The sequence below is a fragment of the Bison bison genome, unplaced genomic scaffold (assembly GCF_000754665.1).
Source record: "Bison bison bison isolate TAMUID 2011002044 unplaced genomic scaffold, Bison_UMD1.0 scf7180017864072, whole genome shotgun sequence".
Lineage (NCBI taxonomy): Eukaryota > Metazoa > Chordata > Mammalia > Artiodactyla > Bovidae > Bison > Bison bison.
Window position 1 is genome coordinate 3677110 of NW_011494644.1, and position 22167 is coordinate 3699276.

A 22167-nucleotide genomic window follows, 5' to 3' on the forward strand; every position below is an offset into this window, starting at 1 on the left:
TCTTATAATCACCTGAGTGTGTCTCTCTCCCCTACCCCATTAGGTTGAGGATTCCTGGAGGTAACACATAATGCATAGTAAAGTTCAAGAAATGGTTGTTGAATAGTGAGTAGAATAGATAAATGACTGAAGAAGTCACAGAACATAGAAAACAAGTGACTGAGGACTTTGAAAGAAAAAAAATACCCAAGTACTACCTTTATAATTTAAAAGTTGCACTCAAACAATATATAAAATCAAAGAAAAATCTAAACATCACAAAATTGACAAGTTCACAAAGTCCAAGTTTCTAAAGTTATGAATTCCAAGGGAAGTGGCAAAGCAATTTGCTGAGCATAGAATGGCCCAATCTCTTCATCAGACTGGGTGGCAGAGCTCAGAGACTCCTTGCCTGGGTCCTTTACCTGGCCCCTGTTCTATCTCTTGGCCATGGGATCTCCTGGCACCTTCTTGATTCTTGCCATTGGAGAGCTTTCTTTCTTAAGCACTGTGCCATTTTCAAGGATAGGCATTAACAGTCTAGTTGTTGGTTTGAACACAATACTGTGCATTAGGACTTCTACTGGGTTCTCATTTATTCCTAAGGCCTAAAATGCCCATCTGTGAGACCACACTGACTAAGGTAAAAATTCTAAAATCTGAGGATCTAGAATACAGAAGGTAAAGGTAACAACAAACTCAAGCTGCTCCAAACTTCTTTCTCAGATTTTCCTTTTGGAATTCTCTATTCACCCTTCAGGTCTGGGGAGGCCCAGAGTTTACCTGTAGCAGCGGTCAGTGAGGGGTGTAATCACCAGCCGGGGGGAGTTTCCCAGGTACTCATAGCCGTATAAGGCCTCTGTAGTAATCATCTGCACCTGTACATCCTTGGAATCCCAGTAGTAGCGCAGTTGGGAGATCCACTGGAAATCGTTCAGATCGCAGACGTTGTCCTCAGATAACTTGGCTACCACATCACGAGCTGTGGGGACACAGACATGGAAACACAGTTGCAGAGTCACTGGCATCCTCCCATTTTCATGGATTCCTCAGAAGGGTCTGAGGATGTCATCAAGACCACTCGATCTCAACAATTTTAGGTTCAACTACCCTCTCTGCCCATCTCTAAACTTCAAGCAACATCTTTATTTATACACTATATAAATTTATAGTATTGGGTTGATTAAAAAGTTCCTTCAGTTTTAAAGCAAAAAAAAAAAAAGACACTTTTTTTTTCATTTTCGCCAAGAACTTTATTGAACAACATATTCATCATTTTGTTCCACTACCTTCCGTAAATCTTCAGGCAACTTCATAATTCCATCTTCCCTCAAATTTTTATCTTTTTGAGCAAAAAGTTGTTCCAGGTGGCTTTTTCCCACGTCTTCCAGGGAACTGAAATTTTTTTCATTAAGAGAATTTTGTAAAGACTGAAATAAATAGACATTTGATAGTGCAATGTCTGGTGAATATGGCAGACAAATCAGATCTTCCAGTTTGATGACCAGTTTTTGACCACCTTTGCCTGGTCATTGAAGAAACATGTAGTCTTGCATTATCCTGATGAAAGGTTATGTGTTTTTTTCTGTTGACTGATTCTGGATGCTCTTTGTCAAGTGCTGCTTTCAGTTGGTCTAATAGGGAGGAGTATTTGTTGGAATAAATTGCTTAGTTTTTTGGAAGAAACTCATAATAGAGGACTCCCTTCCAATCCCATAATGTATACAACATCACACTCTTTGGATGAAAGCTGGCCTTTGGTGTGATTGGTGATAGTTCACTTGCCCTATGATCTCTTCCATACCACATTATTATACAGTACCACTTTTCATTGCCTGTCACAATTTTTTCATTACATTGAAGAGAATTGCTGGGGAATATGGTCAAAGAGGTCAATTTTTTGCTTAATTTATGTGGAACCCAAATATCAAAGTGATTATCACAAGCAAGCTAGGACAAATGATTTTCAATGCTTTATTTGGATATTTGCATATGTCAGCTATCTCCAGTGTGGTATAATGTTGATTGTACTCAATCAATGTCTTGATTTGATCACTCACAACTTCAACAGGTCTACCCAGCCATGGAGCATCATCAAGCAAGAAATCTCTAACATTAAATTTCAAAAATGACTATGACACATTCGATCAGTCACAGCACCTTCTCCATACACTGCACAAACCTTTTTTCTTTTTTTGTTTTGCGTTTCAGTTGTGTTTTTACCTTTCTTGAGTTAGTAAAGCAGCATATGCTGAAAATGTTGCTTTTTCTTCCATCTTCAACATTAAAATGGCTACACAGAAATTCCTCTTCACTTCATGGCAAATAGATGGGGAAACAATGGAAACAGTGACAGACTTTATTTTCTTGGGCTCCAAAATCACTGCAGATGGTGACTGCAGCCATGAAATTAAAAGATGCTTGCTTCTTGGAAGAAAAGCTATGACAAACCTAGACAGCATATTAAAAAGCAGAAACATTATTTTGCTGACAAAGGTCTATAACAGTCAAAGCAATGGTTTTTCCAAGTAATCATGTATGGATAAGAGTGTGACCATAAAGAAGGCTGAGTGCCTAAAAATGATGTTTTTGAACTGTGGTTCTGGAGAAGACTCTTGAGAGTCCCTTGGACTGCAAGGAGATCCAACCTGTTAATCCTAAAGGAAACCAATCCTGAATATTCATTGGAAGGACTGATGTATTGGAGCAAAAGCTCCAATACTTTGGCCACCTGATGAGAAGAGCCAACTCATTAGAAATGACCCTGATGCTGGGAAAGATTGAAGGCAGGAGGAGAAGGGGATGACAGAGGATGAGATGGTTGGATGGCATCCCTGACTCGATGCACAGGAGTTTGAACAAGCTCCAGGAGATGGTGAAGGAGAGGGAGATCTGGTGTGCTGCAAAAAGAGTCAGACACAACTGAGTGACTGAAAAACAACAACAGAGAAATTCACCTGTCAGGAGCCACATTAGGCATTACTGACAAAATGGAGGCACGGCCCTAAACCCCCTCCCTTTGTTCTGTAGGCACGGACCCAGAATGAAGGAGTTACGCTTTGTGATTCTGACTTGTTTTTCCCTTTCCTCGGCTGAGTTGACTGAAGAGAATATTAAGGTGCTTATTGTTTTTGAGAGGAGCATAAGAAGGCATAAAGCCTTCTGCAGCTGTGCTCAAAGAGTAATTCATAAAGTTAATCACTGACATTTGTTCAAGGACTTTTACAAAAGAGTATTCCAGGGTGAGCACACAGGCCGCAGCTTGAGGCCATGGGAGGGATTGCTATCTGAAGCCCATTTGTGAGAAAAGTGTTTATGGCAAAGGAGTTTGCTGAATTTAGGGCTTAGGAATAATTAAAATAGTTAGAAGCTAAAGATATAAGGATTGCTGTAATGTTATCATATTCTACTATAGCTTATAGAAATTAGGGACTTAGAGATATTATTAGGTAGAAGCCCTTTCTAAGAAATAGTGAGCTTAGGATACTAGGGGCAAACAGGACTTAGAAAAATAAGAAATAAACTGAGGAATGTGGTATGTGGCCCAGACATTAGCATGAGTTACAGTGTATTCACAAGGACACATGAGAAAAAGTAGATAAGAGAATCGCTGAGGAAGGAGCTCCTTTTGAAGGGCAACAATGATTTCTGGAGAAAAATAAATCTGGGTCAATGGGAACTAAAAATATCAAACCTCTGACCTAATGCTTTTGTAGAAGTATAAAAGAGAATCATAAGCTTGAAATAAACAGGCAGTCCAAGAAAAATGAGAGGCTGCCTCAGTTTCTCGCCGACACTGCTCATCCCTTCAGGTTGAATCCCTGCTGGGGCTGGACTCCAGCATTCACCAAATTGGTAAGTTGTTTTTTTTTTTTAATGCATGCTGATATGAAGAGGTGGCAAGAATACCCAGAAGAACTATACAATAAAGATCTTCATGACCCAATAACCACTATGGTGTGATCACTCACCTAGAGTCTGACATCCTGGAATGCAAAGTCAAGTGAGCCTTAGGAAGCATCATGATGAACAAAGCTAGGGGAACTGATGGAATTCCAGTTGAGCTATTTCAAATCCTAAAAGATGATGTTGTGAAAGTGCTGCACCCAATATGCCAGCCAATTTGGAAAACTCAGCAGTGGCCACAGGACTAGAAAAGGTCAGTTTCCATTCCAATCCCAAAGAAAGGCAATGTCAAAGAATTTTCAAACTACTGCACAATTTCACTCATCTCACATGGTAGCAAAGTAATGCTCAAAATTCTCCAAGCCAGGCTTCAACAGTACCTGAACTGTGGGCTTCCAGATGTTCAAGGTAGATTTAGAAAAGGAAGAGGAACCAGAGATCAAATTGCCAACATCTGTTGGATCATCAATAAAGCCAGAGAGTTCCAGAAAAACATCTACTTCTGCTTTATTGACTATGCCAAAGCTTTTGACTTTGTGGATCACAATAAACTGTGGAAAATTCTGAAAGAGGAATACCAGAACACCTTACCTGCCTCCTGAGAAATCTGTATGCAGGTCAAGAAGCAACAGTTAGAACTGGACATGGAACAATAGACTGGTTCCCAATCGGGAAAGGAGTACATCAAGGCTGTATACTGTTACCCTGCTTATTTAACTTATATGCAGAGTACATCATGTGACATGCTGGGCTGGATGCAGCACAAGCTGGAATCCAGATTGCTGGGAAAGATATCAATAACCTCAGATATGCAGATGACACCACCCTTATGGCAGAAAGAGAAGAAAAACTAAAGAGCCTCTTGATGAAAGTGAAAGAGGAGAGTGAAAAAGTTGACTTAAAGCTCAGCATTCAGAAAACTAAGATCACAGCATCCAGTCCCATCACTTCATGGCAAAGAGATGGAGAAACAGTGGAAACAGTGAGAGACTTTATTTTCTTGGGCTCCAAAATCACTGCAAATGGTGACTGTGACCACAAAATTAAAAGGTGCTTGCTTCTTGAAAGAAAAGTTATGACAAACATATATGACAGGATATTAAAAAGCAGAGACATTACTTTGCCAACAAAGGTTCGTCTAGTCAAAGCCATGGTTTTTCCAGTAGTTGTATATGGATGTGAGAGTTGGACTACAAAGAAAGCTGAGTGCCAAAGAATTGATGTTTTTGAACTGCAGTGTTGGAGAAAACTCATGAGAGTCCCTTGGACTTCACAGAGATCCAACCAGTCCATCCTAAAGGAAATCAGTCCTGAATATTCATCAGAAGGACTGATGCTGAAGCTGAAACTACAATATTTTGGCCACCTGATGCAAAGAACTGACTCACTTGAAAAGACCCTGGTGCTGGGAAAAATTGAAGGCAGGAGGAGAAGGGGACAACAGAGGATGAGATGGTTGGATGGCATCACGGACTTGATGGACATGAGTTTGAGTTAGCTCCTGAAGTTGATGGACAGGGAAGCCTGGCATGCTGTAATACTTGGGGTCACAAAGAGTCAGATACGACTGAGTGACTGAACTGTACTGAACTTATATGACAGCTGTGACAATACAATCTAAGAAAAATGTTTCAAATGAAGTTCAAGACAACTAAATGCTACCAGAGCCATCTTATGGAAAATAATGAACAAGTCTTTGGTCAACCCAATATTAACTACTGTTATCATCCTTAAACTCTTGGGAAAGTGACCCAGAGTGCTTTTCAGTATGTAGTTACCACAAATGCTATCTCATCGTCAGTGCTATCCTTCTAGCCCTGTTCCAGGCCTCTAGAATATCCTGCTGCTGCTACTAAGTCACTTCAGTCTTGTCCGACTCTGTGCGACCCCATAGACGGCAGCCCACCAGGCTCCCCTGTCCCTGGGATTCTCCAGGCAAGAACACTGGAGTGGGTTGCCATTTCCTTCTCCAATGCAGGAAAGTGAAAAGTGAAAGTGAAGTCGCTCAGTCGTGTCTGACTCTTTGCAACCCCATGGACTGCAGCCTACCAGGCTCCTCCGTCCATGGGATTTTCCAGGCAAGAGTACTGGAGTGGGGTGCCATTGCCTTCTCCTTAGGATATCCTAGGAGAATACAATTAGCCTGGCCTGATATACTTAGCAAAGGAAGGGATCTCATGAACCCATGTTAGGTTTAGTCTTTCCATGGAAGAAAGGTGTTGAGAAACTAAGTAAGAGATATATTTCTAGGTTTTATCCTTTCTGTAATAGGATTGTGTTAATAGGAAAATTTAATATTTTCACAGTGATGGGAGCCCTGAAGTTGATGAGTGGACATAGTTTATGCAAATCATTTTTTATGTACCTCACAAGGCAACTGTTATTTCAACTTCAGAACTAATATAGTGCTTGCAATCAGGATCTCAGAAATAGAACTTTGCAAAGGGACACTTCTGTAAGTCTCCTCCCTCTCTGTGAGAGAAATCTTTATTACAGTAAAATCCAAAATTCTGAAGAGTCCCTGCAGAAGATTACACCAAAATTACACTCTTTCATTCTTCCTGAGGAATTTAATTCCAATCCAGGTTCCTGGGAGGACCCAGAAAACAGGTGTGTGTGAGAGAGCCAAGAGCAAGTTGAATCTCAAGGCTTTGGGTTGGGGATGCCTTTCCAAAGCAGTGTATGTTCATGTGTTCACGCATGAATGTGTATGTGTGTGCATATGTATAAACTCGACCACTCTGAAGCATCCTGGACAGTAACCATGCCTTCACTTATTATTCCTACAAGTTAAATACGTAGCCAGAGGAAGAGCACCTTCTCCCTCTTTCCTCCATATTTTATGCTAGTCTATCCAAATGAAATCAGATTGAAATGAGCATCAGGGAGCTCCCAGGTGCCCTAGTGGTTAAGATTCCAGACTTTCACTGCCATGGCCTGGGTTCAATCCCTGGTCAGGGAACTGAGATCCCACAAGCCATGTGGCCAAAAGAAAAGAAAAAAAGGAAAAGAAATGAGCATCAACTTTATGGAGAGTAAGATGCATGAAATGCCAGTAGGAAGCTGGGTGTGTGAGCAAAAGAGACACTGTTACCAGGCAACCAGTTTGGTTCAGCCCTAGTTTCATTGGTGATGATGGTATGAGGGTGTGGGGGTGGTTTGTTTTATATAAAGACTCCAGTTCTTCCTCCTCCTTTCCTCCTTCCCTCTTTCTCTTTCTTAGGAAGAGTTGGAATGTATCTTCTCTTATCCATTCTCTCCCTGCATCACTGCCCATTTCCAGTTTTGGGGTTTGGAATCAGACACAGGTTCAAATTACAAAAGAGCCTCTGCTACTTACTAGCTGTGTGCCTCTCAGCAAGTTATTTGCCTCTATAAACCACAGGCTCTTAATCTGTGAAATGTATATAAAAATGAGACAATGTATGTCATGCACTTAGCACAAAGTTTGACAAAAAATTATTAGTTAAGATCAGTAGAAGGAAATTGCTTCCAGTTGGTAAATCTCAGAAATGGCTGTGGCCATCAGGTTCTCAGAGCACTGCTTGGTGCTGGTGGTGGGGTTCTTGGAAATAAGGTTGGGGATGGGAGGGAAAACATAAGACGAGATACACAGAAGCATTGATTTCTCTTCCTTACCCCCTCATTTATTCTCAGTTGGAGAAGCCTCTCCCTAATGAAAAAGGGAACCTGAATCATTCCATCCAGATGGGAGGGAGGCAAGCTTGGCAGCTATTACTAATCAGTCACTAATGCTAGGGAAACCTCCTTGCTTACCGTGGACATCAATGACTGTGAGGGCCCCGAGGGTGAGTCGAGCTCCACTGCTCAGCTTCCCTCGCACCAGCTGAACAATCTGTGCAATCTGATCATTGCTCTTCTTCAGAAAATCCTGGCAGGGGCATAGGAGGGAACAATGTGTTAAGTTGTATTCTCCTGGTAATTCCTTCTCTGGAATGATACCATCCACACTCCATGGTCCAAACCAGACTCCTAGATGTCATCCCTCAACCTCCCTTTCCCTCAGGCCCAGTCATTAACCTCGAGACAGATTTCAAAAGCATAATGCCAACTGAAAGAAGTCAGATTTGAAAGTCTAGATACTGTATGATTTTACTTTTATAATGTTGTGGAAAAGATAAAATTATAAGGGCATAAAACAGAATGGTAGTTGCCAAAGGCTGAGAATAGTGACTACAAAGGGCATGAGGAAAATGTTAGGGTGTGTGGAACTGTTCTGTATCTTGGCTGTGATGATGGTTACACAAATGTACATGCTTGTCAAAACTCAGAAATGCACACTAAAAAGGATGAATTTTACAATATATATAAGTTAGGCAGTAAGCCAGAATTAACAAAAATGATTGAAACTCTTTTAGATTAAAGTAGACAAAGGAAACATGAAGCTGCTGCTGCTGCTAAGTCGCGTCAGTCGTGTCCGACTCTGTGCGACCCCATAGACGGCAGCCCACCAGGCTCCCCCGCCCCTGGGATTCTCCAAGCGAGAACACTGGAGTGGGTTGCCATTTCCTTTTCCAATGCAGGAAAGTGAAAAGTGACAGTGAAGTCGCTCAGTTGTGTCCGACTCTTAGCGACCCCCTGGACTGTAGCCCACCAGGCTCCTCCATCCATGGGATTCTCCAGGCAAGAGTACTAGAGTGGGGTGCCATTGCCTTCTCCAAGGAAACATGAAAACTAAATATAATTCTGTATTGGATCCTAAACCAGACAAAAGATGAGTTTAAAAGGTTAAATAATAATATTGTATCAATGTTGTTGGATATTGTACTGTGGTTATGTAAGATGTTAATATGTTAATATACCTGGATGAAGGGTGTATGGGAATTCTTCGTATTATTTTTGCAACATTATTTGCCTGTCTGACATTATTTCAAAATGAGTTAAACAATAAAAAACACTGGGACGACCCAGAGGGATGGTATGGGGAGGGAGGAGGGAGGAGGGTTCAGGATGGGGAACACATGTATACCTGTGGTGGATTCATTTTGATATTTGGCAAAACTAATACAATTATGTAAAGTTTAAAAATAAAATAAAATTAAAAAAAAAATAAAACAGATTGCCTAACTAAAAAAAAAAAAAAAATGAATGAAGAACATATGAGACCACCCTACGCTTATCTCACCTTCCTTACTTTTTTGTTATGTGCTTCTGGGCAAGTGATTTTAACCCTCTGTGTCTCAGTCTCCTCATCTGTCAAATCTAGATAATTAAAGCTATTCTTCAAGAGATTTTGAGGAGTAAGACCCTGACGCTGGGAAGGATTGAAGGCAGAAGGAGAAGAGGGTGACAGATGATGAGATGGTTGAATAGCATCACTGACTCAATGGTCAGGAGTTTGAGCAAACTCCAGAAGATTGTGAAGGACAGGGGAGCCTGGCGTGCTGCATTCCATGGGGTCACAAAGAGTTGGACAGGACTTAGCAACTGAACAACAACAAATGTAAAGAACTTGGCACAATGTCTGGTATGAATAAAGTGTCCAGTAAATAGTGGTGGTTATTATTATTAATTATAATATCCTTGCTATGCTATGCTAAGTCACTTCAGTCGTGTCCGATTCTGTGCGACCCCATAGACGGCAGCCCACCAGGCTCCCCCGTCCCTGGGATTCTCCAGGCAAGAACACTGGAGTGGGTTGCCATTTCCTTCTCCAATGCATGAAAGTGAAAAGTGAAAGTGAAGTCGCTCAGTCGTGTCTGACTCTCAGCGGCCCCATGGACTGCAGCCTACCAGGCTCCTCCGTCCTTGGGATTTTCCAGGCAAGAGTACTGGAGTGGGGTGCCATTGCCTTCTCCAAGAATATCCTTAACACATAGCATAAAAAAAGTCTTTAAAAAATATTTATTTATTTGTTTGGCTTCACAAAGTCTTAGTTGAAGCATGTGGGTACTTTCATTGCAGTACGTGGGATCTTTAGTTGCAGCAGGAGAGATCTAGGTCCCTAACCAGGGCTCAAACCTGCGCCTCCTGCATTGGAGGCATAGAGTCTTAGCCACTGGACCACTAGGGAAGTCCCCTAATTGGCTTTTTGATGCATCCCTGGTGCCCTTGGTATGTCTGCAAGCCACTGGGGACAGAACTGTTCTCCACATCTCTCTTAACCACACACATTACACAGCAATTCTGGTCAGATTGCCTTTAGTTGCTGGAATGCACCGTGCTTCTCGTTGTCTGATTTTTGCACATTTTGGTCTCTCTCTCTCTCACGCTCTTCCTCCTGATCTGTGCTTGACTACTCCCTATTTATATTTTATGTCTCCTCTTAGACCCTGTTTTTCTGGGACATCTTACCCTCTCTTACTTTTAGTTTTCTCCTTCCTTTCCATGATTTCTGGATCCCTGTACTTTCCTTATCACAGCTTGATAAAGGAACCTTTAAAAAAATCTTTCTCACTTGACTGTAAATTCATGTCAAGGACAATGACTGTTTGATTCACTACTAATTCCCTTTCCCTAGCAAAGTTCCAGTTGCAGATATCCAACAAATATTTGTTAAATGAACAATAGGTCAGTGATAGATGGATGGATAGAAATTCTGTACCAACAACTTTAGGATGCCAAGGCACATCATTCAGCATGCATGGTACTCCAGAGCTTGAATGTGTGATGCGAAGCATTCTATTCTTTACAGGTAGGAAATTGTAGCACACAAATGCAGTTGCAAAAGTCAGAATTTTTAGTGTTTCTAAGGTTTCAAATAATGTACATGAAAGCAGTTTTCAAGTGTAAACTACAACACATCTATTAGGAATTATGAACAATAAATCTGTAAAAAGTGCAGCTGCTTGTTGTTCAGTCACTCAGTCATGTCCAACTCTTTGCGACCCTGTGGACTGCAGCACAGCAGGCTTCCCTGTCCTTCACTATCTCCCAGAGTTTGCTCAAACTCACGTCCATTGAGTCAGTGATGCCATCCAACCATCTTATCCTCTGTCACCCCCTTCTCCTCCTGCCCTCAATCTTTCCCAGCATCAGGGTCTTTTCCAATGAGTTAGCTCTTTGCATTAGGTGGCCAAAGTACTGGAGTTTCAGCCTCAGCATCAGTTCTTCAAATGAATATTCAGGGTTAATTTCCTTCAGGGTTGACTGGTTTGATCTCCTTGCAGTTCAACAGACTTTCAAGAGTCTTCTCCAACACCACAATTTGAAAGCATCAATTCTTTGGTGCTCAGTCTTCTTTATGGTCCAACTCTCACATCCGTACATGACTACTGGAAAAATCATAGCTTTGATATGCAGACCTTTGCTGGCAAAGTGATGTCTCTGCTTTTTAATATGCTGTCTATGTCTAATTTGCCATAGCTTTACTTCCAAGGAGCAAGCATCTTTTAATTTCATGACTATAGTCACTGTCTGCAGTGATTTTGGAGCCCCCCAAAATAATGTTTGTCACTGTTTCCATTTTTTCTCCATCTATTTGCCATGAAGAGAAGGGCTAGATGTCATGATCTTAGTTTTTTGAATGTTGCGTTTTAAGCCAGCTTTTTCACTCTAGTCTTTCACCTTCATCAAGAGGCTCTTTAGTTCCTATTCACTTTCTGCTGTTAAAGTAGTAGCTGCATATCTGAGGGCTGATGATATTTCTCCCAGAAATCTTGATTCCAGCTAGACTCCAGTCATCTAGCCAGGGATTTCATATGATGTACTCTGCATATAAGTTAACTACACAGGGTGACAATATACAGCCTTGACATACTCCTTTCTCAATTTTGAACCAGTTCATTGTCCCATGTCCTGTTTTAAGTGTTGCTTCCTGACCTGCACACAGGTTTCTCAGGAGATAGGTAAAGTGGCCTGGTATTCCCATCTCTCTAAGAGTTTCCCACAGTTTGTTGTGATCCACACAGTCAAAAGCTTTAGCATAATTGATGAAGCAGAAGTAGATATTGCTTTTGGAATTGCATTGCTTATTTATATGATCCAGCAGATGTTGGCAATTTCATCTCTGGTTCCTCTGCCTTTTTAAAACCCTGCTTGTACATCAGGAAGTTCTCACTTCATGTACTGCTGAAGTCTAGCTTGAAGGATTTGGCACATAATCCTACTAGTATGTGAAATGAGTGCAACTGTACAGTAATTTGAACATTCTTTGGCATCACCTTTCTTTTGGATTTTAACAAAAACTGACCTTTTTCAGTCCTGTGGTCACTGCTGAGTTTTCCAAATTTGCTGGCATATTGAGTGCAGCACTTCAACAGCATTATCTTTTAGGATTTGAACTAGCTCAGCTAGAATTCCATCACCTCCACTAGCTTTGTTCGTACTAACGCTTCCCAAGGCCCACTTGAATTCACACTCCAAAATGTCTGGCTCTACTTGAGTGGCCATACCACTGTGATTATCTGAGTCATTAAAATCTTTTTTTGTACAGTTCTGTGTATTCTTGCCACTTCTTCTTAATCTCTTCTCCTTCTGTTAGGTCCTTGCTCTTTCTGTTCTTTATTGTGCCCATCTTTGCATGAAATTTTCCCTTGGTATCTCCAATATTCTTAAGGAGATCTTTAGTCTTTCCCATTCTATTGCTTTCCTCTATTTCTTTTCATTGTTTACTTAAGAAGGCTTTCTTATCTCTCCTTGCTATTCTCTAGAACTCTGTATCTTTCCTTTTCTCCTTTGCCTTTCACTTCTCTTCTTTTCTCAGCTATTTGTAAGTCCTTCTCAGACAACTATTTTGCCTTTTTGCATTTCTTTTTCTTGGGGATGATTTTGGTCACCGCCTCCTATACAATGTTATGAACCTCCATCCATAGTTCTTCAGGCACTATGTCTGCCAGAACTAATCCCTTGATCTATTTGTCACCTCCACTGTATAACTGTAAGGGTTATACTCGAATGGCTAGTGGTTTTCCCTACTTTCTTCAATTTAAGTCTGAATTTGGCAATAAGGAGTTCATGATCCAAGCCACAGTTAGCTCCTGGTCATGTTTTTGCTAACTATATAGAGCTTCTCCATCTTCAGCTGCAAAGAATATAATCAATCTGATTTCAGTATTGACCATCTGGTGATATCCATGTGTAGAGTCATCTCTTGTGTTGTTGGAAGAGAGTGTTTGCTATGACCAGTGTGTTCTCTTGGCAAAACTCTGTTAGCTTTGCACTGCTTCATTTTGTACTCCAAGGCCAAATTTGCCTGTTAGTCCAGGTATCTCTTGACTTCCTACTTTTGCATTCCAGGCCCCTGTGATGAAAGGACATCTTTTTTTTTTTTTTTGGTGTTAGTCTTGTAGGTCTTCATAGAACGTTTTAACTTAGCTTCTTTGGCATCAGTGGTTGGTGCATAAACTTGCATTACTATAATGTTAAATAGTTTGTTGGAAATGAACTGAGATCATTCTGTCATTTTTGAGACTGCATCCAAATACTGCATTTTGGACTCTTTTGTTGACTATGAGGGGTACTCCATTTCTTCTAAGGAATTCTTTCCCATAGTAGTAGATATAATGGTCATCGGAATTAAATTCACCCATTCCCATCCATTTTAGTTCACTGATTCCTAAAATATTGATGTTCACTCTTGCCGTCTCCCGCTTGACAAAATCCACTTTACCTTGATTCATGGACCTAACATTCCAGCTTCCTATGCAATATTTTTCTTTATAGCATGGGACATTACTTTCATCCCCAGACACATCCACAATTGAATAAAATTTCTACTTTGGCCCAGCCTCTTCCTTCTTTATGGAGTTGTTTTTCCACTCTTCCCTAGTAGCATATTGGACACCTACTGACTTGGGAGGGTGGTGCTTATCTTTCAGTGTCATCTTTTTGCTTTCTCATTTTGTTCATGGGGTTCTCAAGCCAAGAATACTGAAACGGTTTGCCATTCCTTTCTGCAAGGTACCACATTTTATCAGGCCTTGACTAGCAAGGACATGCCTTCAGCCACTCCCTGTAGCTGGATGACACGCCTGGTGCCCTGGCTGTCCCACTGCTGGTCCTCATGGAGTGTGTAAACCTTCACTGGCAATCTGGTGTCAGTCAACGTGCAGCCAGTGGTCAAGGCAAAGGCCCTGCTGGAGTTGCTAGGAAGGGGGTCTACAGAAGGCTGGAGCCAAGGCTGGAGGATGCCCAGGAGTGGAGGGCTCCCTGGCCTTGCTTCTGCTGCTGGCCAACCTGGGGACAATCTGCTGCCTGCATGGCCTTCTGCTGACTGAGCTCTGGCCCCTCCTTTCCTCCTCTCCAGTTCCTCGGCATTATTATCCAGACTCAGCAAGTCTGGCTGCCCGGAAGGGAGTGTGCAGTGCTTCTTGGCCTCCTGCCCCATCCTGCTGGGAACTTGGGGCGCTGGTTACTACCCTGCTCCTGCCTCGATCTCCCCATGATCTCTGTGAAGCTGCTTCCCTTGCCAAAAATTGCAACTTGATCAAATACTAATGCTCTAATTTTAATGTATAAAGCAAAATATAGCAAATTAAAATATATTCTGGCTCCCAGATAATCATATATAGGGGGAATAACAGCAGATCTGATGCGATAATCATAGAAAATTACACCGTGGTGAAAATGTTGGGAATGGAGTTACCATTTACTCAGTCAAAAAATATTTATCAAGCAACTTCTTAGCACTGCAATAACCCCCTGAGATATAATAATGAGCAAACCAGACATGGCCTTTTCCCTGTGGGGTTTATAGCCTATGATCTTGATACTGAATAACTTACCAGCATCTCATTTAACCCCGCACAGTAGTAAGGTGTGGTGGTATGATTCTTTTCATTTTATAGACAAGGAGACTGAGACTCAGGTTAGGTAACTTGCTCACGGTCACATAGCTAACAGGTAAAGGTGTCAGAAGTTGAACTCAAGTCCATTTAGGTCCTGAACTCTCAAGTATAGGCATTAGTGGCAGAGTTAAGGGGAAATATGTGTCTGTATCTGAAGATTAGCAGGACCTGAGTATTCATGGTTTCAAGAGAAAGCTGAAGAAAAAGCTAGAGGTGGGTGAGTGTTGGACTGGGGGTGGTGAAAAGGGATATGGTGGAGAAAGAAGAGAAGAAAACAGGACCAGGTGGCTTCTCGGCACAGGAAAAAGATGAAGAGGTCTCTGTTGGTAGAAATTCTGTCAGGCTGGCAACTTGGAAGGAAAGGCTGATAAAAGTTAAGATCCTTTAGCCTAGAATTTCTATCTAGGAACAAGTGTGAGAGTTTCTGCACTACAGAACTTGAGGACAGTCCTAATTCCAAACATGTATCCTGAAGCAAACCCTGACTTCTGTGACACCATGGGGCTATTTATGTTTCCTTTAGAAAAATGGCGCTCTAATTATATGTCATTCAAATCATAATCTAGCTTAAATCTCCTCTATAAGCTTCATGACAGGCTCACTTACCGGTAGGGTCTTTTCAATCAGGGCTTGGGAAACCTCCTGGGTCCAAAAGATGGAGGAGACACAGATAACCACCTGGCCAGGCCATTGCAAGACCCACTGATTACGGGGGACCTGGGAAAGTGCAGGAGGGCAGTTTGCAGGGTCAGTTCATCTTGTGTGATTTAAACTGACTTCCTAAAATATCCACCACAATCTTATCCCCTCAACAAAAACAAAAGTCATCCCCAGCCTCAAAGCCTACATACAAGTCTTAACATTTCTGGGATTATTGATTTATGTCTTCCTCCCTGAATTTTATAAAAAATAAAAAGATCCTCACCAACAATTTCATTAATTCCATCACCTACAAATTGGCACTTGCTATCTACACCTACAAGGATTAATTATGAGCTGTGGCAGCTGCTGACCTTCAACACCCCTCTGAAAGGAGTTCAGGGTGGAGATCAGGAATAAGTTACTCTATGCTCTGGGAAAAACTTGCAGAACAGGTCTTCAGATAGATATTTCCAGGAGATGATTTTATGAGCCCAATTCTTGCAAATCCTCTTATCTAGAAAAACACTAAAATCCTTCATGGTGGTATCTGCTTCTTGTGATTAGCAGTAACCTTCTTGAGACTAGAAAAAACCTTCTATAAATAATATGTGCTTGATTGCGCATACTCCCCCTTCACCAAAATCATATATACACTGACCTTCCTTCCTTTACCTCTTTGGAGCAGTTTCTCAGATGTATCTGAAATGCTGTCTCCTGGCTATAGTCTTCATTTTGCCCCAAATAAAACTCAGCTCACAACTTTCACAGTAACAGGGATAGGGTACAGGGACAAAGTAGGTGATTAAATAGTTAATCTTACTAGAGGATTGTAAGTAGAATAAATATAGGAGACCCCTGTAAGTTAATGACTATGCAAGAAAGCAGGTTTGCTTAACTACAAGACCAAGCAGCTTGTTTAGCAACAAAACCATGCAACAGAAGCATAAGACGTGCCCCAAAACAATAAAACAATGGGGGCATGAGAGCCACATCTTTCCCAGTGAACTCAGTACGTTAACAACCCCTAGGACATGCTCTCTGCATGCATGAAAAACAATTATCTGTGGAGCTAGCTTGGTCATGTAGGGACAAGAAAACTCCCCTGCCCAACTTGAAGGAGGAGCTCATGATGGAAGCACAATGTCTACTTGAGAAAGACAAAGAAGTTCTTCCTTTACCCACTTTTTCTTTGATTATGAAACTGTAGCCCCGTAGGTTCTTGGGGCATGGTATCCTCTTGCCTGCCCACTTGTAAGCCTCACAAGCATCTTCTTCTAATAAATCACTTTTTACCTATCACTTTGCTTCTTGCTGAGTTTTTTTCCTATGCTGAGACATAAAGGACTATGGTAATGGAGCTGTTTTCAATGTTGTGCATTTTTTTCAATCAATAACTCTTTTTTTTTTTAATGCTCCCATCTAGGGATTTTACACAGTTATAAGCAAGGTGTTGTTCAGAAAGTATTTATATAACTACTCTTTTTGATAGCTACATAATATTGCAATACTGCTCCACAATTTTTATAGCCATGACACCCCCTAACTTTTTTAAACTTCTCTGTACATAGATAGAAATTATCCATAGAAGGCAAATTATGGCTTGAGAGCCATGTCTGAAGTTAGGTTGTAACACAGTCAGGCCATTGTTGAACCTATCATCTAAGCATGCTTTTGCACTACAAAGGCAAGGATAAATAGTTGTGATTGGTGTATATTGCCTGCAGAGTGAAAATCATTTGCCATCTGGCCCTTTACAGAAAAAGCTTGTCTGGCTATAGATGCAACTGCATGAAATAACTTCATGCAGGTAGCCATTTTTCTTTAACTTTTTATTTATAATGTATCGGGGGACAAAGGACTTGGTTTTTCATTTACAGTACAAATACTACGGAGAGAGGCAACAGCATCAGTCCTGGGTACATCAGTGGGAAGGTGTTAATTGGATATTCCTTCTTTAATGGAAAAAGTCCTGGGGGTAGGGGTGGGGCCTCAAAGTTAGAAACACTTAAAATAGAGGAGACTAAAGATCTAGTCAAATTTCTCACTCTCCTCTGTCACTTTCATCAAGAGGCTCTTTTAGTTCTTCTTCGCTTTCTGCCATAAGGGTTCATGGGGTTCTCAAGGCAAGAATACTGAAGTGGTTTACCATTTCCTTCTCCAGTGGACCATGCTTTGTCAGAACTCTCCACTGTGACCCATCCATCTTGGCCCTACATGGCATGGCTCATAGTTTCACTGAGTTAGACAAGGCTGTGGTCCATGTGATTTGTTTGATTAGTTTTATGTGGTTGTAGTTTTCATCCTGTCTGCCCTTTGATGGATAAGGATAAGAGGCTTATGGAAGCTTCCTGATGGAAGGCTCCTTGGAAGAAGAGTTATGACCAACCTAGACAGCAATTTAAAAAGCAGAGACATTACTTTGCCAACTAAGGTCTGTCTAGTCAAAGCTATGGCTTTCCAGTAGTCATGTATGGATATGAAAGTTGAACCATAAAGAAAGCTGAGCGCTGAAGAACTGATGCTTTTGAACTGTGCTGTTAGAGAAGACTCTTGAGAGTCCCTTGGACTGCAAGGAGATCAAACCACTAAATCCTAAAGAAAATCACTCCTAAATATTCATTGGAAGGACTGATGCTGAAGCTGAAGCTCCAACACTTCGGCCATCTGACATGAAGAACTGACTCACTGGAAAAGACCCTGATACTGGGAAAGATTGAAGGAAGGAGAAGGGGACAACAGAGGGTGAGATGGTTGGATGGCATCACCAACTCAATAGACATGAGTTTGAGCAAGCTCCAGGAGTTGGTGATGACTGGCATGCTGCAGTCCATGGGATCGTAAAGAGTTGGACACGACTGAGCACCTGAACTGAACTGAAAGATCTAGTCTGCCAACAGTAAACTTAGGAGTAATTGTGACAGGTTCTTTTCCCTTAAGCCTTCTGTTATACAAGTCACCTAAAGCTTTGGGAGCTAAATGAGTTGTGCCCTTTGGAGTGTCATCTACAAATTGCCACTTGCCATCTACCTCTATACGGATTAAATCATGTGCTGCTGCAGCTGCTGATTTTCAGCATCCCCTAAAAGGAATTCAGGGTGGAGAGCAGAAATGAGGCACTCTGTGCTCTGAGAAAAACTTGCAGCACGGGTCTTCAGATAGACATTTTTCAGGAGCCATTTTTATCAGCTCAATTCTTATATCTCCTTCCATCTAGAAAAGCACCAATACCCTTCATGGTGATGAGTGCTCCTTGTGACTAGCAGAAACCTGAAAAAATATGTGCTTGATTGCATGTATTCCCCTTTCACCAAAATTACATGTATACTGACCTGCCCCCTACCTCTATGGAGCAATTTCTCAGAGGTGTCTGAAGTGCCATTTCCCAGACTACAGTCTTCTTGTTGCCCCAAATAAAACTTACCTTGCAATTTTCACATTGTGCAATTTTTTAAAGTAAACAGGGCATGTGCAATGCTAAATGAAAAACCTAGGGGAGGGGATGCTTAATCAGGAAGAGGCTCTAAATAAACCTCTTGCCATCAATTATTTTCACAGAAAGGACTGGCCCACAGCAATCAAAGGGTTCTGGCTCATAGGATATACTGGTATGGGCTGCTTGTAATTGTAAACCTTTCATATTCAGAACTATATATACTGCCCCAGGATTTAAATGGAAAAAGAAGAGAGGCACAGAGGGGTCAGGTGTTATTTATCAGGAGAGGGATGGGTTTTAGTGGAAGACGGGCTTCCATTTAACCTTGGCCCCCACATTTTTCTTGGTGTGCCAACACCCTGGCATGTGTACCCCAGTTTTCATTTACCTGGACATATGCTTCAATCCCAAGTTTAATAACTTCCTGCATACTGGCAAGCATCATCTGTTCCACCTGCAGGAGCCATTTTTCCACCATGCCCTGCAGGTTGAAACAGACAGAGAGGACAGTTAACCAAGCCTGGAGGGAGGGACCATGGGCAGAGGCCAGCTTTCTCTCAGCAAAGGGCTGGAGGGAGGCCAAAGGTTTGCACACCTTCAAGCCAATATTCTTTAACTATTGGTTAAACTTATTTTCTGTATTCTCAGAAGTGTATGTTTCAAAAAAGGGACAATAGAGACTTTTTAACATAGATTTCTTTCACATTTTCTGAAAGACAACTTCACAGGAGACAACTGACACATTTATACTTCAGATTGAGAAATAAGATATTGCCTGTCATGTCAGTAAATAAAAGAAGTTGCAGCCACCAGCAATTGCAGCCACCCTGTATCCCCTGAAGGTGAGCCCTGAAGGAACTCAGGAAGGAGACAAAGAATACCTGCCTACAAGCTGCAGTCGCCCCCAAAGGTGCAGCTTGAGGAAATTCAGGACATGAAAACACAGGATACTGGCCCCAGATAGCTGAGGTGGATATCAAAGGACTGATTTCAGTGAGCTCAGACTCTTGCATCTTCTCATATAGAAAAGCAATAAATTCCTTAACTTGTGCTATCTGGTTTTCTTTCATTAACAATAATCTTTTGACATTCAGAAGTCACAAAACTCCTAAATATCCTGGCTCCCCTCCAACCTCCAGCAGTTTTCTCAGGCTTACTTGAGATGCTGCCTCCCTAACTTGACATCCTAAGAATGTATGCTGAATAAAACAGAACTCAACTTTTAGGTGGTACATTTTTTTAGTCTACAAGTTCATAAAATAAACTGTCCACTTCTAATTGAACAGTTTTAATTCTTGCATTATTCCAGGGGTCCTCAAACTTTGCTGAGCATTGGCATCATCTGGAGTTCTTTAAAAGTTATGGATTCCTGAACCCCACTCCCAGACATTCTGATTTGATTGGTATGGGATGCAACCAGGGAAAATGGAGTTTTTAGAATCTCTACAGGTAATTAGAATGTGCAGCATATTACTCAATGTTAGAGTTTCAGGTAACTGTACCTGCTGACCTCAAGTGCTTGTAAGCTAGCTGGTGTCTGGTTCCAAGGTGTGATTCCTAGTTGCTGAAACTTAAATGTGTGGGTGGCAAAAATGGTCTACCAAGCAAGGCCAAGAATGCTAGTCTACTTCTACTGTGAAGTGCTGTCATGTTCAGCAAGAGTGGAAGTAACTCACATTTTACTCGTTATATAAGGGCACATGTATTAAAAATGTGAGTTAAATGGCATTAAATCCATGATGTATTATTGACCTTTAAAAACACCTGCCCCTACTGGACAGTTTATTGATCTGACTGGATCTCTTTGAATTTAGATCTGCTCATGGGGATTTAAGCAGTATTAGTTGTTTTGGATCTGGTTCCTGCTACTGTCTCCATATCAAATCTTACTGAAATCTTTCCACAAATTTAGGGTGCCAAGTGAATTGCAGTATAATCTCCATCTTAGAGATGAACAAGCAGACCCAGAAAGATTAGTTCCCCAAAGTCAGCTGTGCTGTGTGCTTAGTCTCTCAGTCATGTCCGACTCTGCGACCCATTGGCCTGTAGCCACCAGGCTCCTCTGCCCATGGATTTTTCAGGCAAGAATACTGGATTGGTTGCCATTTCCTCCTCCAGAGGATCTTCCTGACCCAGGGATCGAACCCATATTTCCTGTGTCTCCTGTATTGCTGGCAGATTCTTTACCTGCTGAACCATCAGGGAAGCCCCAGTTACCCCATAATTAAGTTGTGGAATCTAAATGTTCCACATAGTCTGAAACCAGAGTCTAAATGCTTAACCAGCATATAATCTGCTTCTCTCTGTTTTGCTGTTATAAAGAAAAGAACTCAAAAATGGGTAAATGGAATTACTTTGGCTTGAGCTGGGTAGATTTTCTGTTTGAATGGAACGATTTCTTTTTCTGAGCTGATCATGCCCACAATCTCCAGACTGTCTGTAAACTCCAGCTTGGCAATTCCTTCAAAGCACTTCTTCAAGTGTGGCTGCACCCGGAGAGGGTCCTTTGTCTCTGACAATATCTCCAGCAGCTCATCATTTGATAGGAAGAAGAACCTATTTCAAAGCAAAGCAAGATGGCTACTGGAATCTCTTCTAAGAGCTTCTGTTCCCAACAGAAGTGATACTCCCCGTCAGGCAGATGACAGTCTAGTGAACACCAGCTACTTCTAGGGCCTTATCTAAGGCCAACTCCCCTTCACCGTTTTTCATCTAGGGCATAGAGACTGGAGACAGTTTTGACTCAGAGCCAAAAAAAGAAAAAATGATTAAAGCTGCTATATGTGGGTTTTATATGGCTGTGTGTGAGGAGCTGGTATCAGTTGAAAGACATCTAAATAGAGCAGTGGTTCTTAACTTTGTCTACAGCTTAGAATCACCTGCAGAGTTTAGGGAAAAAAGTTTTAATGCCAAGGTTCCACTGCCCAGAGATTCCAATACTGATCTGGGATCTTATATTTTTAAAAATCCCTGCGATTCTAATGTGCAAGCAGTGTTGAGAACTACTGGGCAGGAGGAAAGAAAACTTCCTTATCTTTCCTTATTCTCAGAAAATGTTACAGGTGGGAAATAAGTGCACATTAATAACGAGCCTATTTATGTGCAGAGGGCTTTATCATGTTTTATATCAGAGATAATAAGATAGCTTCACTCTCTTACTTAGACCTTAAGGGCAGGGACAGCAAACTTTCAGAAAATGTTCTAGGGATAAATCTCTACAGTAACCACTAGGTTTTACATTCAGTAATGGAAGGATCATATAATGACAGTTTTCGCTGTATGTATTGCTGTTCAGTTGCTGTGTCATGTCCAACCCTTTGTAACCCCACGGACTGCAGCACACCAGGCTTCTCTGTCCTTCACTATCTACAAAAGGCCACGATATTTGTAACTTCTTTGTTCAAGAGATGAAGTCTGTTTTCACATCTCTTGAAACTTGGCTGGCTCTGCATCCTGCTT

At 41.5% G+C, this 22167-nt stretch overlaps 1 protein-coding gene across 1 annotated transcript in view; it reads right to left on the reverse strand.

The window, feature by feature from the left end:
- DNAH3 (dynein, axonemal, heavy chain 3) overlaps positions 1 to 22167 on the reverse strand; it is a 249802-nt gene that overhangs the window by 151520 nt on the left and 76115 nt on the right. The window contains exons 27-31 of the mRNA XM_010837413.1: positions 21063 to 21264; positions 19097 to 19189; positions 15240 to 15350; positions 7663 to 7777; positions 763 to 961 (exon numbers count right to left, since the gene is read on the reverse strand). Of these exons, the coding sequence (XP_010835715.1) occupies positions 763 to 961; positions 7663 to 7777; positions 15240 to 15350; positions 19097 to 19189; positions 21063 to 21264 (720 nt within the window). The remainder of the gene's footprint in view (positions 1 to 762; positions 962 to 7662; positions 7778 to 15239; positions 15351 to 19096; positions 19190 to 21062; positions 21265 to 22167) is intronic.